Source organism: Candoia aspera, chromosome 3 (assembly GCF_035149785.1).
Source record: "Candoia aspera isolate rCanAsp1 chromosome 3, rCanAsp1.hap2, whole genome shotgun sequence".
NCBI lineage: Eukaryota > Metazoa > Chordata > Lepidosauria > Squamata > Boidae > Candoia > Candoia aspera.
In genome coordinates this window covers 102,689,632-102,710,167 of record NC_086155.1, presented here as the reverse complement: position 1 = coordinate 102,710,167, position 20,536 = coordinate 102,689,632, and the positions used below count along the sequence as shown (strand labels likewise).

Genomic DNA, 20,536 nt, shown 5'->3' with positions numbered 1-20,536 from the left:
GGAATTCTGTTCTTTTCAGCATACAGTCATTTCTTTTGATAAACATTGGATGGATGTTTTCAACTGTTCAAATAAGGTATGAAATGAAAATACAGCATTTTGAGACACTTTAAATACCAACAAGTTTATTAAGGCATAGGCTTTCATGGATTTCAGTCCACCACACCACTATATGGAGTGACATCACTAATTAGGAATAAATGTGCACCCACGTCATATATGAAGCAATAAAATCAAAGTGAAATTTAATGCACTAGGTACAGAGAGTAGTAATTATCACTATGGCCATTTACAATATAGCTCCAGAGTTCCCAGACTGTACACCCCAGGGTGCTGCAGTGAACTCACAGGGGCACCACAGGATAATGCAGTGATACTTGACAACTGTCAGACACCGTGTGAACTACAAGCCTAGGGGCACTGTGAAAACATTTCTGAGACACTGAAGTGCTGTAAACCAAGAACATTTGGGAATCTGTGATATAGCTGTTGGGTATAATATGGACCTTCTTGCATTGGTGAATGTTAGCCATGGGGGGTAGTCCAGCCAAGAGCACAACCAGCAGTACTAGCTCTATCTTTATTGCAAGGTTACCTTAACAGAACCTTGCAAGACTGAAAGTATTTCTCACCTCCTTTCCTTTTACTCTCCAGAAAAATAGGGAGGATCCCTTCTGAAACGTTTCCCACGCCCTCCATCCTTCTTTGGGTTGAGATCTCTTTTACATGCCAGTTGTCCAGTCTACAGCTCTCCCTCCTGTCTCCCAAGGTCATTCTCACATACCATTACAGTGAGCAACTGGATTCACTCATCACAGAGCTCCAATGGTAGGCAACCCATGGCCAATAGGCCTCATATTCATTTATTTTGCAGCCCCCAGAGCACCTGCAGATTGTGCTCTGAACTTCAGTGGCAAAAATACTAATTTTCAGGTGCCTCTTTATAGTCTTTAAGCCCACCTGCACTTCAGGAGAAAACCTGACCAGAGAGGTAGCTTAGCCTAGTAAAATGGTTTCAGCTTGCTAAAAACCAGTGACCTGCTGCAGAGAAACACAGCTATAGGAATAGCTTATGCAGCTCAATATAGCAGAAGTGAAACCTCAAGAAGCAGTTGCGAGAACACTTGCTGATGCTGCATCTGCTACTATTAGAGGCAAAAGGGACTCTGGGTTGTCAAGGAAGGGGTGCTGTGGCTATGCAATATAATTATCTGACCAAATTTGTGGCATTACTATATTAGTTGCTTCCTCACCCTTGCCAAGTGGGCAGAAGCTTGTATTCTCCCCCTGTGCAGTTACAATAAACTTGACTGAAAGCAGAGAGTGTGGTCTCCACTCACTAAAAAGGGTAAGGCTAGTATTTTCCCCTTCAGCACTCCAAAAGGTTTGGGCCCTACCCATTATAGAAGCTAAACCTTACCTTTAAAAAAAAATGTAACCTGGATTTCAAAAAGTTTGCCCACCCTTGTACTAAGCCACAGCTGAGCTCACATAACACAATATAAACCATGGGTTATAAATCACAGTAAGTGACCTCGTATACACACAGTCAACAACCAAACATTGACACTGAACCAAGCAATTGTGCAGTGAGTAGTCTTTGTCTCTGAGCCACAAGAGACAGAATTGCAATATGGCTGTTTAATTTGAGATCTGCAGTTCCTTTCTCCAAGGATGGCTGCCTTACAATCAGTATCAGAATGTCTTGGGAAATTACAGAATTTGCCCCACCTGACCTGCATTTTTGAAGACTGTCATTTCTGAAATCAGATGTTAATTTATTCTTTTGCACAGAAAGTATATAGAGCACCAGCAGCATCATTAACAAATCCAAATATTAGGTTGGAGAGGAAGCAGATATGCAACTCCACCATGCTTTGTCCAGTGCATGGACAAATAATAGTATAGCCAGACTAGATGTGACTGCAAATTTGACAGCTGGGTCTACTGCATTGTTTGGTTCCTGTGGTGGTACATTAACTAGCAGTTTTCCTTTGGCCAGGCTGTCCATGAGCAAGTGAAGGTCTAAAGAAGAGGCGGCAGCTCATTTCCCAGGATGAGATGCTAACTGCTGATAAAACTATTCATTGGTTTTAGCTAGGAAATATGTAGGTGACATCCAATTATGTCCTTAAGCAATCAGTGCTCACTGGCCCTTGTTATGGATAAGAAGGATGCTTAGCATTTGGAAGATGTATTCTGTACTCCGTATCATACAAACGCTGATAGATAAAAATTATTAAATCTGGAAAGAGATTCAGAAAATAGTCTGCAGGGTCCAGAACTATGCCTCTCACCCTGAAATGAACGAAAATATAGTTTTTAATACAAGCAATATGCAAGCACATTAAAGAAGGTGAAACACAGCTGCTAAAACAGGAATGCCAACTTACTAAGATGTAAAGCAATTGTCAGGAGGAAAATTATTTTGCATCTGTGAACTATGTGTGCTGTGAAAGACTGTAAATCCAGGAATTTCTTAGGAGCTGGCCTGGTAATCTTATTTTCTTTTTTTCTGAGATCATAATGTAGAGCCCCTATTGACAATTCACCCAGCAGTCAACTCAAACCACTACTTTATTAGTCTTATTTGTTTTAAATAACCTACTTTCAAGTTTACTGTATCCTGCTAGCCAATAACATGCAACCACTTTGATCCATGAATGCTGGAACATTTTTCTATAGACATGTTCTTCTAATAACACACTCCCTTTTCTCACGGTTCCACTTTTGTGTACCTGTGTAGGCACTTGTTTTCCAGTCCTCAATCTGTACGAAGTCCTTCCCCCATTTCCTGCTTCTTGGGCTTTTTCCTGTCAGAAGGATTAACTCCTTCCTTCCTTCCTTCCAACCAGACAATCAATGGAGAGTCAAAAATAAGTTTATTCACCCAAAGTTATCAAGTTGCTTTGAGTGGGCAGCCGCATCAGGTTGCCTTTCCATCCCCTTTATAGATCTTTCAGTTTAAAGATTTAGCCAGTCATTATCAATAGAATGAAATGCATTAGCTTATTACAATAGTTCCTGCTCTATTGGCATGAACATCTTCCTTTCATATTCTGTTAAATGTTAAAATAGATGTTTCCTTATTGGAATTTTCCAGCAGAAAAGACAACTTTCTCGCTGGACCACTGATCAAGCTTCAGCCTGTCTCAGCAGCATGCTAGACAAAAGATGGAGGCCCTTCTGGGAAGGCATCAACCCCACAAAGGTGTCCTGTGCCTGACTCCATTTCTGTATTTTTTTCCCTTTCCCCCGCTTTGCAGAATTTCCCCCCTTGCAGAGGGGAGCGATTGCTTAAACAAGCTATCTCTTCCTAAACTGCTGTTCTTCCCAGCACAGCACTTGTTTCCTTATCTTAGAGTTGGCAAACTTCCTTATTTATGGTTAAGCAGGTGTCTCTTTATCTACAGCTAAACAATGGGCATCTAATCTTTCCTATACGTGTTTTTCTATGTATAGTTTTTGTTACATGATATACAGTATTCCCTTGGTTATACTAACAGGAACCAGCTTTTATAAATGGTATTCCTTAATTTAATTTATTGTAAACGAGACAAAGAAAATGTTCCAACATTCCCCACAACCTCACAGTAATGCTTTCCTCCCGTCCTTGAGAGGGGGAGAATACACGTTGCTTCAAAAACCACTGCCCTCCCAGTTTTTCTTGCCAGCCTGCAAAATAGGCCACCAAGGTTGCTGCCCTCTTTGGGGGAAAACTGGAGGCAAGGTCAGGGGCAGGGAGGGGAAAAGATCCCTGTCTGCTTTGTTTTTCTCCTCCCAGTATGCATGGAGATTTCCTACAGAGGAGGAAAAAAACTTACAAGTTTTTCTCTGTCCTTCTGTAGCAAGAATCTGTGATGGTTAGAGAGGAGAAAAACTTAGGCATCACTTGGTGGGTGGAGGCAGCAAAGGTTACCAATAGGGATAGAAACTTTGTTGAACGTCTTCCACAAGGTCACTAGTCCTCTGCATAATAAGGAAGAAGAGCCACAGAATGACACAGCCTGCAGGGACAGTGCTGGAATGGTCCAGATGGAGCCTGGCAGGTCACTGGCCTCCCTCAGGCCCTTTCCCTGCATGAATCAGAATGTCCACCTGGGAGGTTGCATTGAATTTTCCAGTAGAAAAGACAACTTTCTCGCTGGACCACTGATCAAGCTTCAACCTGTCTCAGCAGCATGCTGGACAAAAGATGGAGGCCCTTCTGGGAAGGCATCTCCCCCACAGAGGTGTCCTGTGCCTGACTCTATTTCTGTATTATTTTTTCCTTCCCCCCACCTTCGCAGAATTTTCCCCCTTGCAGAGGGGAGCGATTGCTTAAACAAGCTATCTCTTCCTAAACTGCTTTTCTTCCCAGCGCAGCACTTCCCTAAAAGGTGCTAACTGCAGGTTAACAAACTCAGCTCTGTGACCTTAATTAGTTAATTAGCACCCTCCACTGGCTTGCTATCTGAAATTGGCAAGACCCTAATCAGTTTCACACTAAAGGCTTTCTTTTGCCTCCTAAGCAGCCAGGAGCTCTAAGCAAACACTCATTCCTTTCAATATATTATTCCCATTGTGTGCCTCTAATCCCTTCCTCTCTAAAGAATGTAAATATAAACATCAATTCTCTTCTTGCTAATTATCCCAGCACCGGGGTGAGCATTCCAAAAGGCAGGGAGTTGGGAAAAAGGACTATAAGGTTTACCCCTTTTTCCCAGCCTCCTCTGTCGACACACAGATTAACAGCAACAGAAGAGTTAGCAGGCCATTTCATCACCAGAGCAAGGAGGATAAAGCCTTAGTGTCCCTACTTCCTCTGATCTGAAGTTAAAATCAGACTTGTTCTTAAGCCTGCATGAACATACATATGGATTTTTTTAAAATAAAAATTATCTTTCATTCATACAGCATGTTTACTATAATTATTCCAGATAATGGGCAAGATTTTTTTTTAGAAATATCGTGTTTCTGAATAGTCTATTGCATCATGCCAGTTATATATTCAGCATCAGATATTTCTTTGGAGTTGCTCCCCAAAATCTATATATTGAGAAATAAAAGAGATTACAGGAGATGCAATGTCAATCATCAGAATCTTTCCTTTCTCTCCTCCCCCCACCCTGGAAAGATCCCTTTCTATTCTAAACCAATCAGTGTATGTCCCACTTGGGAATTTATCTTTGGCTCAGAAGGTCTGTCTTCTAAATTAAATTAGAAATTACATTATGAACATTTGTTAGTGTCCGAGGGACGTGAATAGCATAGGCAGGATTGGTATCCATAACACTTGGGAAAGGGACTTCTTATAGCTCTCTGGAGTCTGTCACTACCACCTCCTCTTTGATCTTAGTAATAGTTGCAGTTAGATCCAAGACCAATTCTGAGTCTGGGATATGGGAAGAATCGTCATTCCCTGACTTTTTCCTCCTATTCCATGTAAAGCGGTAGAGCCCTCTGCAGTTGGACATGTACAATGAACTTAAGTTTGTGAACTATCTTTCTTCCACATTTGTATTCCAGTTACTACAGCAGAAAGGAGAAGCAGATGTTGCCAGCCAACAAATCCAATGTAGAAGGCCTAAGAGGTATACAATTTAGAGAAAGGTTTACTTACTCATCACTCTTCTCATTGTAGTGCTCACCCATATTCCTAATTAACTTTAATAAATCTGTCACACAAGGGCCATAATGTCTGTTGCCTTTCTTGTTGCCCTTCTTGTTGCTCTTCTCAGTGGACAGAAAAATCATAGAGTCCAGTACTTTTTTATCAATCTGAAAAAGAAGCCTATTCTGGTCAGTAGCTGGTCCATAAAACTCACTCTTTGCAATTCAAGAGATATAAAAATATTGGCTTTCAGGTGAGGATTTATGGTGGACTAGACTTCCCTGAAGGAGTAGGGATGGCATTGTGGCAGAGATTGGCAGCCAGATGGTGCATTCTGGCCAGCAGTCTTTCTGGACAAGGAGAGATTGTGAGATGTCCCACCTGCACTCCAGACAGCTGCTCCTTGTGAGCAGACAGCAGAAGCTGAGGTTTTTGCAGTTGACTTGCATGAGTTGAGCAGCTGGGAGTCAAGGGATTTTAATCAAGCTCACAGCTGTAATGCAGCCTATACCGACACAAGGTTCACACAAGCCTCACTTTCTTAAACATTTTCAGATGTAATTATTTTACAGCTAAAGAGAGATTTTCTGAACGGCAGGATACAAGAAATCCACTGGGTCAGTCAACATTCTTTATGGATTAAAAAGGAAAAAAAGGGGGGTTTAAAGATTTAAAAACTTTTGGCAAGAAGCTTAGTAAGGAATAAATGTAAGAAAGTTTAAAACAGATAAAGGGGTTATTTTGAAAAATTATTTTTTGGTGAAAGTGCTTTTGAACAAACTGGAATTAAAATAGACAAATGAACTGGACCTTTGTGGGAATGTTTTTTATTTACTATTAAAGAATGCAGAAAACAGGTGGATTTTACAAAACAAAAGATAAAGGTAATATGAGCCAAACTGTGATGCTGACTGTAACTACGGAGTGCCATTTGAAATGAAAGTATTAAGGACACAGGAAGACAAAATGGGGGGAAGAAAGGGAAAGCTTGCCTTTTACTCTTTCCCTTGCAATTGAAACACTTCACTTTTGGACTACAATATTACAATGGCAACCAGCAGAAAAGTGGCAAAAACAGCAGAGGGGAGGATTGCTACAGCAACTTGCAGAGAGAGGAATTACACCAGATTTACTTCAGAAAATGTTTGAGGAATTGGGTAATAAGTTAGCTGAATCACTTGATACTAAATTGACAGATTTTGGAAAAAGAATGGATCAAAGACTTGTAAAGATGAAAGAGGAGATGAAAAAGAAGTTAAAAAGATGGAAAACTCTCTAAAACAAGTGTCTGGAGATGTAAAACAAAGTAATGACAAAGTGGAAATTCTGGAGAATAAGGAAAAGTTATAGACAGAGAGATAGAAAGAAAACTAGATAATTTGGTACTACTGGAACTGAGAGAGAAGGAATTTTGTTTGAGATCTAGAGCAATCCCAGAGGATTCTGGTGAAGATATTAAAGAAAAGGTTATTAAAGCTTTAGCAAATTCTTTGGATTGGGATGAGGAGGATAAAGAGGCAGAAACTGATAAAGTATATAAACTAAATACAAGAAATAAGACATTTTCCAAGTGATGTCTTGGTGCACTTTGTCAGGAAGAGCCGTCCTTTCGGCTTTGAGCTAGCTGCGTCATCACGTCTGGGGCTAGTTGAACTCATCCTCTGTTCCTCCCCAGTAGCATTTTGACCATCTTCTGACCTGGGGGTCTCATCTTCTGATGGTATACCGACATATCTCTGGTTGTACTGATCCATTTAGTTTTCACGGCAAGAATACTGGGGTGGGTTGCCATTACCTTCCCCAGGGATCACATTTAGTCTGACCTCTCTGTCATGACCTTCCCGTCTTGGGTGGCCCTTCACGGTTTAGCTCATGGCATCATTGAGGTGCTCAAGCTCCAGCACCACGACAAGGTAACAATCCTTTGCATCCTTGAATACAGGACTGAAGATTGATAATACTAATGAAATAGTTCTTAAAGAAATTCCTATTAGAATCTTACATAAGAGAAGAATATTCTTTTTTGACTGATAGATTAAAACAGAAAAAGACTCCATTTCAATTGGACAAATTGGAAGGTGTGATTTTTACTTTTAAACAGCTGAGGTTTTGACTGAATTCTGTCCAAAAGGCGAGGAAATTTCTAGAAAAAAATTAAAGAGGAATTGGAGGAGATTCAAATGGAGGTGTCAGAGTGTCGATGAAGATTCTCAGTCATCCAGGTGGAATTGTCTCTAGGTTGAGTCACGGCAACTGGATTTTTCTCTTTTTGGTTGAAACATTTTGCTGCTTGTCCAGAGGTGTCAGAGGAGACAAAAACTCCAACAGGTACAACAGAAAACTGAAAGGGATGATACTGAACTAGGCACTACAGGTTTTGACTTTTCTAAATTTTTGGGTTCATTACAGATTACAAATGCTTAACATGGAATATAAAATGGAGCAAATGCTCCTCAAAAGAGGAAAAAAAATCATTTTTTCCTCACAAGAGAAAAAAAAATCATTAAGAAACTGAAAAAATTAAAGCAAGATACAATTTGCCTACAAGGGATATTAGAAAAAAGGACATAAAATATTTGATCTATAAAAATTTGGATGAAGAATTTATTTCAGCAAGAACTAAAAAAGAAATGGAATTGTTTTGTATATAAATCCCCAACTAAAGCCAGAACTTGTATTGACTGATGAACATGGTAGATTTGTTGGGGTGGAAGTAAATTTGGGACAAAGACTCTGGTACTGGAAATTTATGCCCCAAATGAGGATAAAGTACTGTTCTGTAAAGGACTTACGGAGAGACTAATAGGTTTCTCTTATGAAAATTGGTGTTTGATGGGGGATTGAAATGAAGTGATCTCACCACAACTGGATAGAACTTCTGAGGAAAAAATATTAAAATCACTCAAGGCAAATTACTTAAAGTTTTCTTTCATTTGATGGACAATTTAGGGCTGGTTGATATATGGACAGAAAAATGGCAATTCAAGAGAGTACACGTACTTTTCAGAAAGACATAGATCTTTTTCTAGAATAGACATGATTTGGATTTCAAAGAACTTGGCTACTAAATTTTCTGAAGTAGGGATACTACCAAAGACTTTTTCAGATCACAGTCCTGTGAGTTTGGTTTATAAAAGGAAATCCAGTCTTTTTAGATGGAGACTACAGAAAGAAGCAATAGCAGAGGATTGTAAAAAGAATTTTTTTAAAAAATGAAAATAATTTAGATAAAGGTACTGGCTTAAGAATGGTTTGGGATGCAAGAAAAGCTTTTATCAGAGGTTATTTTGTACAATGTAATAAAGAAGACTCAAAAAGAAGAGTCAAGAGAAAACACAAGCTATTTTGCATATGATAAATAGAAAATAAGAAGAATTAAAGAAAGTTCCAGAGAGGATAAGTATTTCTCAACAAATTAAGCTTATACAACAACAGTTATCTATGTTAACAGGAAGAGAAATGGAAGTAATACTGTACTATGTAAAGCAAAAAAAAAAATTGAGTTTGCAAACAAACCAGGAAAGTGATTGGCATATAAATTACGAAAAGAAAAAGAAAATGATACTGAAACTACAAGAGGGAGATACTGTGATAACAGATAGCCGTGACTATACAAAAAGCATTTCATCAATATTATTTCAACTTGTTTAAAGGAAGTGACACCTCTCTGGAGAAAATAGATGAGTGTCTAAAGAAACAAAATTTACCGAGGATTACAGAGGAACAGAAACGGATTATGAGTGGACCCATAACAATAAGGGAAGTTTCTGAAGCTATAAAAAAGATTAAACCAGGAAAGGTGCCTGGACCAGATGGATTAGCATGTTCTTATTATAAATGTTTGAGGACGAACTTTTGGAACCTTTAGAAAATATGAATTCTATCTTACAGAAAGGAAAGATGCCAGAGAGCTGGAAAGAGGCTAATACCTAAAGAGGGACAAGATTTGACTTTAACAAGAAACTACAGGCCAATATCATTATTGAATCATGACCACAAGTTGTTCACAACAATTCTAGATGATAGACTAAAAATAATCTTGCAAGAATGTATTCATGAGGATCAATGTGATCAATACTTTTAGGATCAATACCTAAAAGATAATTAAAGAATAATATTAGAAAAGTGTTGGGCATTTTGGAATATTTGGAGCAGCATAATGAAAAACAAGCCGCATTGATTATCTTAGATACAGAGAAGGCTGTTGACTTCTTAAATTATTATATAATTATAATAATATTATAATTTATTATATTTATATTTATCAATAAATATATTTATTATATTTGTATTTAAATATAATTTATTATATTATAATTTATATAATTTATAATTATAATTGAGTTAAATTATAATATAGATTATATTAAATTTATAATTGTACTTATAACTGCTGTAAAGATCAGAAGCTACTTCTTCGTATATTTTTTCTTTCTTTTCTATTTTTCTTTTTTTCCCCCCTCCTTTCTTACACTTTTAGCTTTCTCTTTGATTTCTTTCTTTTTACTCCATCTTACTATACATTCGTTTGTATTAGTTTTTATCTTTTTAAAAAACTTTTAATAAAATTATATTTAAAAAATAGATATAACAATATTGGTGATGATATTTAAATCATCCTACTTCAGACACATTATGCGAAGACCCAGCTCTCAGGAGAAGGCTGTAATGCTGGGAAAGGTGGAAGGAAAAAGAAGAAGAGGATGACCAGCAGCAAGGTAGCAATGAGTACACCATTGGGAGGCTTGAAAGAACAGGTTAGGGATAGATCATTATGGAGAAAATATATCTATGTGGTCTCTAGGAGTCAAAAGCCACTTGATGGCACATAATCAATCAAAGTACAGCAAATTATTTCAGTTCCATCATTACCTAGTAGAGTCTGATCAAAATAGCAGTCCCCAGCAGTAAGTTTTAAATATGGATTAAATTAAGCAAAATATATATATATATATAAATATATTTGGAAATTGTAATTAATATTGTTTCTTAGAGTTATAGCCCTTATTTTCTCTAGACGCTCAAGGTGGCTTCCATGGAGATGTCCTTCACTTTACCTCTGGGAAGCAGGGTGGGATGAGACTGAGTGACTGAGGGTGTTCTTGAACCTGGGTCCCCATGGCCCTCATGCAACCTTTTAACCACTATTCATGCTGTCTCTCAATAATGGTTGCTAACTAAACATGCATGATAAACAGTCAGACTGTAGCTGTTTGTCACTACAGTAGCATAAGTTGCCACCAAGCCTGTTAGCCAGCACAGCTAGCTCCAAAACAAAGGCAAAAATTGGATGTGCAAATCAATATAACTGAAGCTTTAAAGTGGAAGTGTAATGGCTGCCTATTCTAAAACACTATCAGACTCATGAGCAGGAATGCAAAGATATCTGATTTATTAAAGAATAGTGTGCAGGATCACAAAGAAAGCTGAGAATGATTAAAGCACGCCAAATTCAAACTGAAAAAGCCTCGGTGTAAATGAGATCCCTCCCCCCGTAGAATCTTCCCAGGCTCACAATCCCAGGTGCTCCTAACGGCTTCTGATGGTCCGTGGGAAAAGTCCTTGAACAAAGCACATAACCCAAACACATTCCATTGTAATGAACACAGATACAGAGCTTGGCACAAGGATTCACAGCAGCTCCCTCCCAACAGAAACGCGCGTCAGCGCCATGGCATGTGAAATGTTACGATGTATAAACTACATTGCAACAGTGAACATGACAGGAAGATGCAAAAAGATTCCTAGGTTTTCTTGCTGTTCAATAGATTACCTTTTTTTCCCAGTCCCTGAAAGGATCATCCACACATTGCAAAGCTTCCATAATTTTACTGGTTTTATCACAAGCCTTAGCAGCACGTATCTCATTCCCAACATCTCTTAACACCCTGTACATTCTGTAAAACAGAAGGCAATTTTAAGAAATGCAGTATATTACTACTAGATGAAAAGTGTTATGGATGATCTGTGAGGCCAAGGTGTTTACACAGTAAAATATATTCTGCATATTAACTACAAAGTTAGGAAGTGATCGTGGGCAATTTGGACAGCATATTGTGGGTGCTTTCACAAAATAGCTGCCAAGAATGCCTGCATTGTCACAAAAAATAACTATCTTGGTTGGACATGGCCAGTCACCAAACACTCATTTATTAGAAGCCAAACTGGTGAGCTTTTCCCTTCTATTCCCACTAAATTGGCATGGTATTCTTTATCACCCCAATACATTTGTGTCTGCTTTCTGGGCAAGCATACACTTCCAAACAGATCACTCAGCTGTGTCCATCCTCCATTTAAATTTTTAAAGGGTTTTGATCAGCCTACCCGTTGCCCAAAGACGTATTTGAAAGTAAAGATAACTCTAGAGGCCGGTCTGCCTCTTGCTAGCTGCCCATTTAACTTGTTCCTAATAAAGAGAATCTTTAAAAGTAAGTAAGTAAGTAAGTAAGTAAGTAAGTAAGTAAGTAAGTAAGTAAGTAAGTATGTATGTATGTATGTATGTATGTATTCATTTATTTAGCAAGGCCCAAGGGAGTTACCCACTGGCATTTGAGCATCTGTTTATCCAGCAAGTTGGGAGAGCCTTCTGGGTTACCATGCAATACCCTCCTTTGGGACTTGTGTGCCAGCAGTCCCTTAGAAGAGCAGCACAATAGCTTTAAGGATGCCAGCTTTCATAGGAGACACTGCCATGTGTTTCACCAGTGTCTGTGCATTTCTGTGCATCAGGGCAGCAAAATGTGAATTCCCACCTGTTGAAATCTTAGACAGATCTAGGGTCTTTCCTCACACCTAACAATGATACAATCATTCCCTGGCCACGTCTTTTGTCCTGCTGTGTCCCCATGACATTATTTTCACCTTGTCCCCAGTGAGTGACACAGCTGTAAGTCATTCCTACTAGTGTTTTCCCTTAAACCAGTGCAACCAATGACAGCCACAAGGTGTGTAAGGTTTGCTGGCTCTGTCACCCATTTCCCTGGAACAAAGGCAATAGACACAGCCAATTTCATACCAGTGTGGTTTTTTGCTGACTTGAGGATGGGTAGAGAGCACCATAACTCAGCAGTGGGGAAAGGGCCTTAGACTCTAAGAGACATATGGTAGCAAGCACTGTCTTCGTAAATACTATGGTCTATATTGTGATGGGATTTCCCAATAGGAATACATGTTTTACCTCCCAAACAATTACCTGTAAAAGAGTGGGGGCTATCTTACATCTGTTGATAAGAATAGATTAAAATAAAAGAATGAGAAAGAAGTTACTTTACTCATTAGGCTGAAGATGAGCTACTGTTTGGGAGGGCCTGCTCGACTACTCAATGTAAAGCTTTTTTGTAATGCCTAAAGAAGGCTTTTCTGTTTTGTCCCTATCCTGTTACTTCTCTCTTACACCCACAGGTATCAATTTACCCCTCTGATCCTCCTTTCTCTTCCCCTTTTCTTACCTCCCCAACTACCCCCTCCCCTCATTCCATCTCCATCCAGGTTCTCTTTTTCTTTTTTGCCATTTCTGCTGGTATGGAGAGGTATGTCTTTTTCTGCATGGGACAGGGATTTGTATGCAAGGAAAGACTGATTGGGAAATACAGATAATTTTATAAATGGGGTACCTTCCCTTACAGGAATTTTAGTTAGTTATTAATTTTATATGCACCTATCCAGTTACCTAATCAGCTGCCTTATTTGAAGTGTGGATTGTAACAGGTAAAAATGCACATAGGCATGCACATAGATGAGTGTGTCACGTGCATGCATGGTGACTTTGCCAACGGTGCTCAAATGGTTATTATTTATTTATATGCCATCCAACTGCCAAGTGACTCTTTACTGGTGGGGGGAACGGAATTTCAGGATTGATTTCAGCTAGAGTTGGCAACTCTAAGTTGACAAGATAGGAAAACTGGACATTAGATAGGATTTATAATGTTTATCATTCTTTTCTGTTTACTCCTCCCTTGGTGGTGGAAATAGGGTGGTTGCTGTAAATTCAGAGTTATCTTTCAGTGACATGCCACAATCAGTATCCTATGTTGGTATTTTGAAAACTAGCAACATTTAATGTCTTTTAATGCCAATTTTGCTTTGCTATCTTTGTATGCTCATCATCATAGGTTAGATGGAACACTTTATTGAATACTAATAAGAATCTTACGAGCCATCTGATCCTTGCAAAATACAATGGGGCAATGCTGACAGCAACTTTTTCTCAGTATTAATTGAATTGTTCTCAACACTATCAAGCTAATGAGATGATAAAATAAATTATAATCCATGTAATCAATTCCTGGGGTTCAATGCGGAGGCAAATTTTAAAAATTTAAAGACCTGCAGTGGACATATTGCATAATTTCCAGTCTGTCATTCTAGCTAAGCTCCTTCTTCCATGGCTAATACGCAGGCAATCAAATCAGATTAGCCAGTTATAGAATTTCCAGTATTAACTTACGTCCCCTTGGACCAAAAGTATGGATGACAGATCAGCATTTCCAGTAGGTCATCAGCTGGGGTACTTTGTTCAGAGACTGCCAGCCTTCCGTGGAGGTCTTCAATTTCCTTATTTCCTTTTACATTCTCTGGGCATTCTGCAGGCAACTTTTCAAAATCCAATTGGCCTCTCATTAAAACATACAGGATAAGTTTTTGGAGACCCTGTGTGCACAAACAAATGGCTACAGTATATCACACCAGAGCAATAAACAAATGGCTATATCACACCAGAACAATTTAGCCTATATGCTACAACTTAGTTCTTACCAAGGCGGTAAGTCTGTGTCCAGATTGTAGCTAGTTCATATTAGCTGATGCAGGAAGCACCAAGCATACCAATCACCAGACAGTAAAACTACTGCTTGTGGGTTACCTACATGCTTTGCTCCATAGGCTAAATGGACAACCTAAATGGAATGAAATAGTTTGTAGCTTTCCCAAATAAATTAGACTTTTGTGTGAAGACTTCTATAAAGACCAGAACCAATTTTACATTTATTCCTGTTCTTCAGAGATAATAATTACACTTATCATTCTGAGGAATGTAGAAGGTTGGAGACATATAAAGGAAGATAATTATTTACCTGTAGGTCTTCTGAGACTATAGAATTGTTTATATCATCAGTTATTTCAATGCTCTTATCAAAGTCTGCTAGGAAAATCCTGCCAGTGACATCTAACAAAATAAAAAATAAATTGATAAATATAGACAAAGTATCAATCAATTAATCAATATTTTATTATGGTCACAGACCAGAATTACAAATAAAATACAAATGTGTAAAAATATGAATAAAATGCATTAAAATGAAATAAAACAAAACATGATATTAATGGTGGGATCATCAGTGGACAATCAAAGTCTGCCTAATTTTACAGACAGTATAACAAAAATTAGCTACGTTCAAAGAAACTGAATCATACTGATCAGATAGCAACAGCTGTACATAAAAAAGATCGGAATTTCCCGGGGATTTTATCAAATAGGGAGTTATAAAACGGGTCCATGAGTCCTTATTGAAGGTACAGTATCGCAGGACATGAGCTGTAGTTTCAATAGCCCCTTGTCCACAGGGGCACAAAAGTATGAATTCTTTGGAAACTGAATTGAAGTAACAGCAACAATTTTGCCATTACCTTTTAAGAACATTCCCATCAGCAAAACATGCTTATTTTGCATAAGGCAAATGATCCATTTTTTGAAATACTGTCTTAACTTCATTCACCTTAGTGCACAAATGTGTTTTTATACATAAAATATTAAATCATAATTTTAGTGTTATGAGAATAGCTCTGTATTATCCTTGGGCTTTGTCCATGGCCTATGACACAATAAAGAGAAGCTTGTTAGTTTTTATATATGCTTTTGATTAAATGTAGATTGCAACCTAGACAATTTAATGTAAACTCTTTGTAGTAAACAAGCTACCTTCAAACCATACAGTTATCTAGGGATCAGTTCTGCTCACACAAAATAATTTTAATTTGTCTTCTCCCAGTGCCCTCCAATCTTATTCTGAGGGTCCAGATTTTGATGGCTGCAGAAAGAGGAGGTGAGGAAAAATAATTCTCCCCTTCTTTCATTGATGGAAGCATTCCACCAGCAGGGTACCAATTCAATTTCACACAGAGTTAATGAAGCTGTTTTGTTTCCACAAAAATGAAGAAAACATTAGGCTTTTGGATGACATAGTAATTCTTGTATAGCAGTACATACATTTCCAATCCTCTCATGGCCCTACTGAAGTAGAATAGAGGAAGGAAAGCATCCAAGTCCATGTAGATGGAAGCTCAGTGTTCTAACAGTAAACTATTGTTTAACATAACATTTGAATACCACCTTCCGGATAGCCCCCATTCTGCTATTGTCTAGAAGAGCTGTGAAGAGCTGGCTCTTCACCCAGTCTTTGGCAAGGGAGGGTAAGACCCTTCACTTCACTCCATCGGCTCTGTCCCACTTGCCATCTTTTATTTTTATCTTTTATTGGTTTTATTGTAATTTGATTGCTGTGAGCTGCCCAGAGTCATTGGGAGCTGGGCAGCATACAAGTTTAATACATTTAATAAAGCATGAACAGAGAAAGGCTGTCTGAATTGTACAGGAAAATAAATCACTCGTAGCTTTACCTCACCATGCAGTCACTTCAGACAGTTTATTCCTAAATCCAGCTCACTGCCGGTATTTGTTCTAGAATGAGGGAAAGTCCCTGAAGGGAAGACAGCATGATGGGGAGCAGTTATCACCTCTTTTCAACCTTTTGACCTTCAACTATAAAAATGAGATCCTGTTCTTCTCTTTCTAAACCTTCATTTCGAAGGGCCTCTGAAAGAGAGAGAACAAGTCATCAGCCTTCACTGTACTAAATTTTTCTTTTACAGGACAGAAGACCAAACAAAACTACCCTGGGGTGAACTCTGGGACCTTTCTAAATGATAAGCAGTTTTGACACTTCTGATGATGAAATGGTTGTTTGCTAAAAGTATCAAACTGGAACTTAATAACACTATATAGGGAAGGCTGAAAAGAACAAAACATTCTCTGAAACTTAATATTGAGAATATGCTGCTCCATGTTTAACGCATAAAGTTTAAATGGATTTCACTGGAATAAATGGGCAGACTGCCAAATAAAAGAAAACACCAACCTATCAAAATGTTGGTTGGATGCAGATCCCCATGGCAAAATCCAAATGCATAAAGTTCCTTTACAGCCTGAAATATGTTTTGAAGAATAGCTTTGCTTTCGATAGTTTTACTCTTCTCTTCCATGAAAGTTTTACTCTTTTCTTCCTTGAAGTACTCCTGAAGATTCTTCTCACACAAGGAGAGGCACAGATAGAGACAGGTCTTCTTCTCTTCCCAGCCACAAAACTTCACCAGGTGGTTGCTGGTTCGGCATTTCTCAAGGCATACTTTCTCTCGCTTGGCTTCTTTTGCATCCTTCCAGAATATCTTCACAGCCACCTCTTCTCCAGCATAGAATCCCAGGTAGACCCCTCCTTGGATCCATAACTCTTGATACGGAAAGATCTTGAGCTTGCCAATCATAGGATGATGCATTCCTTTGAGTTTCTGGAGTTTTGATCCCCAGCGTATGCTAGAGAATTCCTTGTATGTTTCTGGCTGCTTTGGACTAAGTGGTGATTTGTATTTCTGAAGGAGTTTGATCATGCTGCTATTGTAGGTTCTACAGGCAATAGCCAGGAGATCATCATCCACTCTTGCTCCCTTTTCACATAGTAACATTGCTATTTCATTGTTTTTCTTCTCCAGTGCAACCTGCAGTGCTGTTGTGTTATTTTCATCAGCATCATCAAGATCAACTTCATCTAATTCTAAAAGGGCCCTCACAAGGTTCTGGCTTTCTCTTTCAACAGCCAGTATGAGCACCGTTTTCCCATTTTCATCCCTCTTCTTGGTATCAATCTTGCATTCTAAAAAGAAAAGGGCTGAGTCTTCTTTACCTTTATTCCAGCTTTTGTCCTCAGAGAGAGCATGGATTAATGCATTCGCATCTTGATTATCGCAGATATTTACATCTGCACCCATTTCCTTAACCAGGATTTTGACCAGGGCAAAATGGCCATGTCTGGCAGCATCCATCAGGGCTGTTGCACCCCCTTTCTTCATAGCCCGTTTATTCTCATCAATTACACGGCCCTGATTTACATCTGCCCCCTTCTTATGTAAAAATCTCAGGGCCTCCTCTCTCCCATAAACAGCAGCCTCCATGAATGCTGTGAAGCCGTTGATGCCATGTTCGTTAATACCTGAGCCTTTATCAAGAAAAAGTTCCAAAAGCTTCACATTGCCTGCTATTCCTGCTAAAATGAAAGGAGTAGCACCATCATCCTTCCTAACCAATGGATTGGCCCCCTTTTTCAGTAGAAAGTTAACAAGCTCTTCAGAGTTTCTTTGTACAGCACTATGGAGAGGGGTCCAGCCACTTTCCACCTTTGCATTAATATCTGCTCCTTCTTCCAACAGCTGCCAAGCAAGCTGAATGTCATCCGACCTCACAGCATCATTTAATTTTGTTGCCATTGCTTTTTCTGCCATTGCTTTTCTCAAGAAAGAGGATTATACTGGATTTCCAGGAATATATTCCTATCCCTGTATAATATAAACATATGTACAGTTATGGGGACATCAACAGTTTGAATGAATGAAAGAACTATTCATACCCAGAGTGATGCAACTATAAGGTTGGTTGCAATATATATACTTGCTAGATTCAAAAGTGAAGAATTACTACAAAAAAGGCACAAACATGGATACAAATTGTTCTCCTTGTTATAAGGATATAGATATCGTATATGGTTCTCTATCTTCTTCCTACCAGTTGACTCAAGGCAGACAGCACAATTTTGATAACATAAAGAATTCACATTTTGGGGCACACAATGCCTTTGCATGCCAAAGGCTGGAGGCTAATGTCTCCATATATTGTTTGTAGAAATTCTTAGAAACATCTGACTGATCATTATTACAAACAGAGGATACTGGATGAACCACATAATGAGATGCATATTTATTCAGAAGCCTCACTGGGTTCATTGGGTCTCACTACCAAAAAGTTTATGACTCCAGCCTAAATTAGATTCTGGCAGATGACTCCCAAACCAGCATTATGCCATTGCTATCCTAGGGGAACAATCACTTTAACATGTTACTCAGCCTAGGAATGGTAGGGAAAAAACACACCAATAAAATACAAATATAAACATAGTATAAAAAAAACAGGATCCTTCCAACATCTTCTGTCCAGTAGGGTTGTGAGGCAAGTGTTCCAGACTTCCTACCAGCCTGAGACCTCTTTGCTACAGGAAGTCCTCATTTAGTGACTGTTTGCAGTTACAATGGTGATAAAAAGGTAATTTTATGACCAATCCTCACATTTACAACCTTTGCAGGTCTGTAAAACAAAGGAAAGCTGAAGTTAGACCATAAGCACAGTCAGTTTCACTTGGTGACTGCTTTGCCAGTCCCAATTGTGGTCGCTAAACACAACTGCATTTGTATTGTACCTGTATTTCCAACTTTATGGAATCCACTCTTTAAAGTTAATCTGACTATTAATATTCCCCTTCATAGCCCAACTCTGCAAGGCATTGAACCATTTCCATATCCAAAGCCAAATACTACATTTTTAGATAAGCCAGCCCTGTGCAGTCATACCCAGCACGCTTCCCAATTCCTCTTGGCTCAGCATTATTCAATGTTCAAAGGAACTATAACTCAGTGGCAAAGTTTATTATTTTCCTGCTGGTTCAGTTTTAGTAAGGGATGCGGTGGTGCTGCGGGTTAAACCGCTGAGCTGCTGAGCTTGCCGATTGGAAGGTCAGTGGTTCGAATCTGCGTGACAGGGTGAGCTCCCGTTGCTAGTCCCAGCTCCTGCCAACCTAGCAGTTCGAAAACATGCAACTGTGAGTAGATTAATAGGTACCGCTTCAGCGGGCAGGTAACGGCGTTCCGTGTAGTCATGCTGGCCACATGACCACGGAAGTGTCTACGGACAAACGCCGGCTCTTCGGCTTTGAAATGGAGATGAGCACCGCCCCCTAGAGTCGGACACGACTGGACTTAATGCCAAGGGAAACCTTTACCTTTACCTCAGTTTCCCAAATCCTGCCCAACTGATTCAGTCCAAGGCACATCTCCCAGAGTCGCTGGGAGTCAGGCAGCATATAAATTTATTAAATTTAACAAATAGTTATTGTCACTGTTGTTATCATTTCTTCCTCAGCTTTCAGCCCAAATTCAAAACCTTTTCAACCAGCAAAAAACTGTGTCCTGAACCCATTTATCTGAAGGAAGAACCCAGTGAACTGTGTGGGGCTTACTTCTGATTAAACAGGTATAAGATTATTCTCCAACAACGTTTGCACTGCACATGATTCTGATTGAATTAATCCACGTCGAGAGGTTTGCATGATATATAAAACTAACCAATTAGACCTTTGCTCACTTAGTTCAGCCACAGGAAATAACACCAGGATGTATGTTTCTTTCTCCCCGTTCTGACATACACGGACCTGCTCTCCGATTTCAACTTGCCTCAAGCCCCTCCTCCCAAATGGGTGCTGCAGATGTTTTCCCGAGCAACAAGCAAAGGACGCCGCGATGCAGCAGTGCTAAGGGACGCACTAACTTCCCCCGTTGAATTTGCCTACCGAGCCCTTCTTAAAAACACAGGAACTCTCTTAGGGGCGAAAGGATGGCGACCCGACACCTCGCCATTCGCTCCTCTTGCAGCGAAGCCCTGTTTATCTCAGGACCCTTTTCGTTCCTCTGCTTCTGACACTCTTCCGAAACCAGACCAACAGCGTTCACCTTAAAATCTTGTTCGCTTCGTCCTTCCTCTTTCTTCCTCCTCCGATCAAGAAAAACTTCCGTTCCTGCGATCTAGCAGCTTGAGGCGCATTGGCTGAACCGTGAAGGCGGGAGCGAAGG

General features: G+C 39.3%; 1 protein-coding gene across 1 annotated transcript; it reads right to left on the bottom strand.

Annotated features, from left to right (window-relative positions):
• Nucleotides 1–108: 108 nt before the first annotated feature.
• Nucleotides 109–19,372, bottom strand: RNASEL (ribonuclease L). The gene is made up of 6 exons (XM_063298448.1): nt 16,729–19,372; nt 14,668–14,759; nt 14,043–14,245; nt 11,367–11,490; nt 5,603–5,760; nt 109–2,298 (listed from the first exon to the last, which is right to left on the bottom strand). Exons 1-6 carry the CDS (start codon nt 18,140–18,142, stop codon nt 2,160–2,162), a joined length of 2,130 nt encoding a protein of 709 aa, XP_063154518.1. The 5' UTR covers nt 18,143–19,372; the 3' UTR covers nt 109–2,159.
• Nucleotides 19,373–20,536: the final 1,164 nt, after the last annotated feature.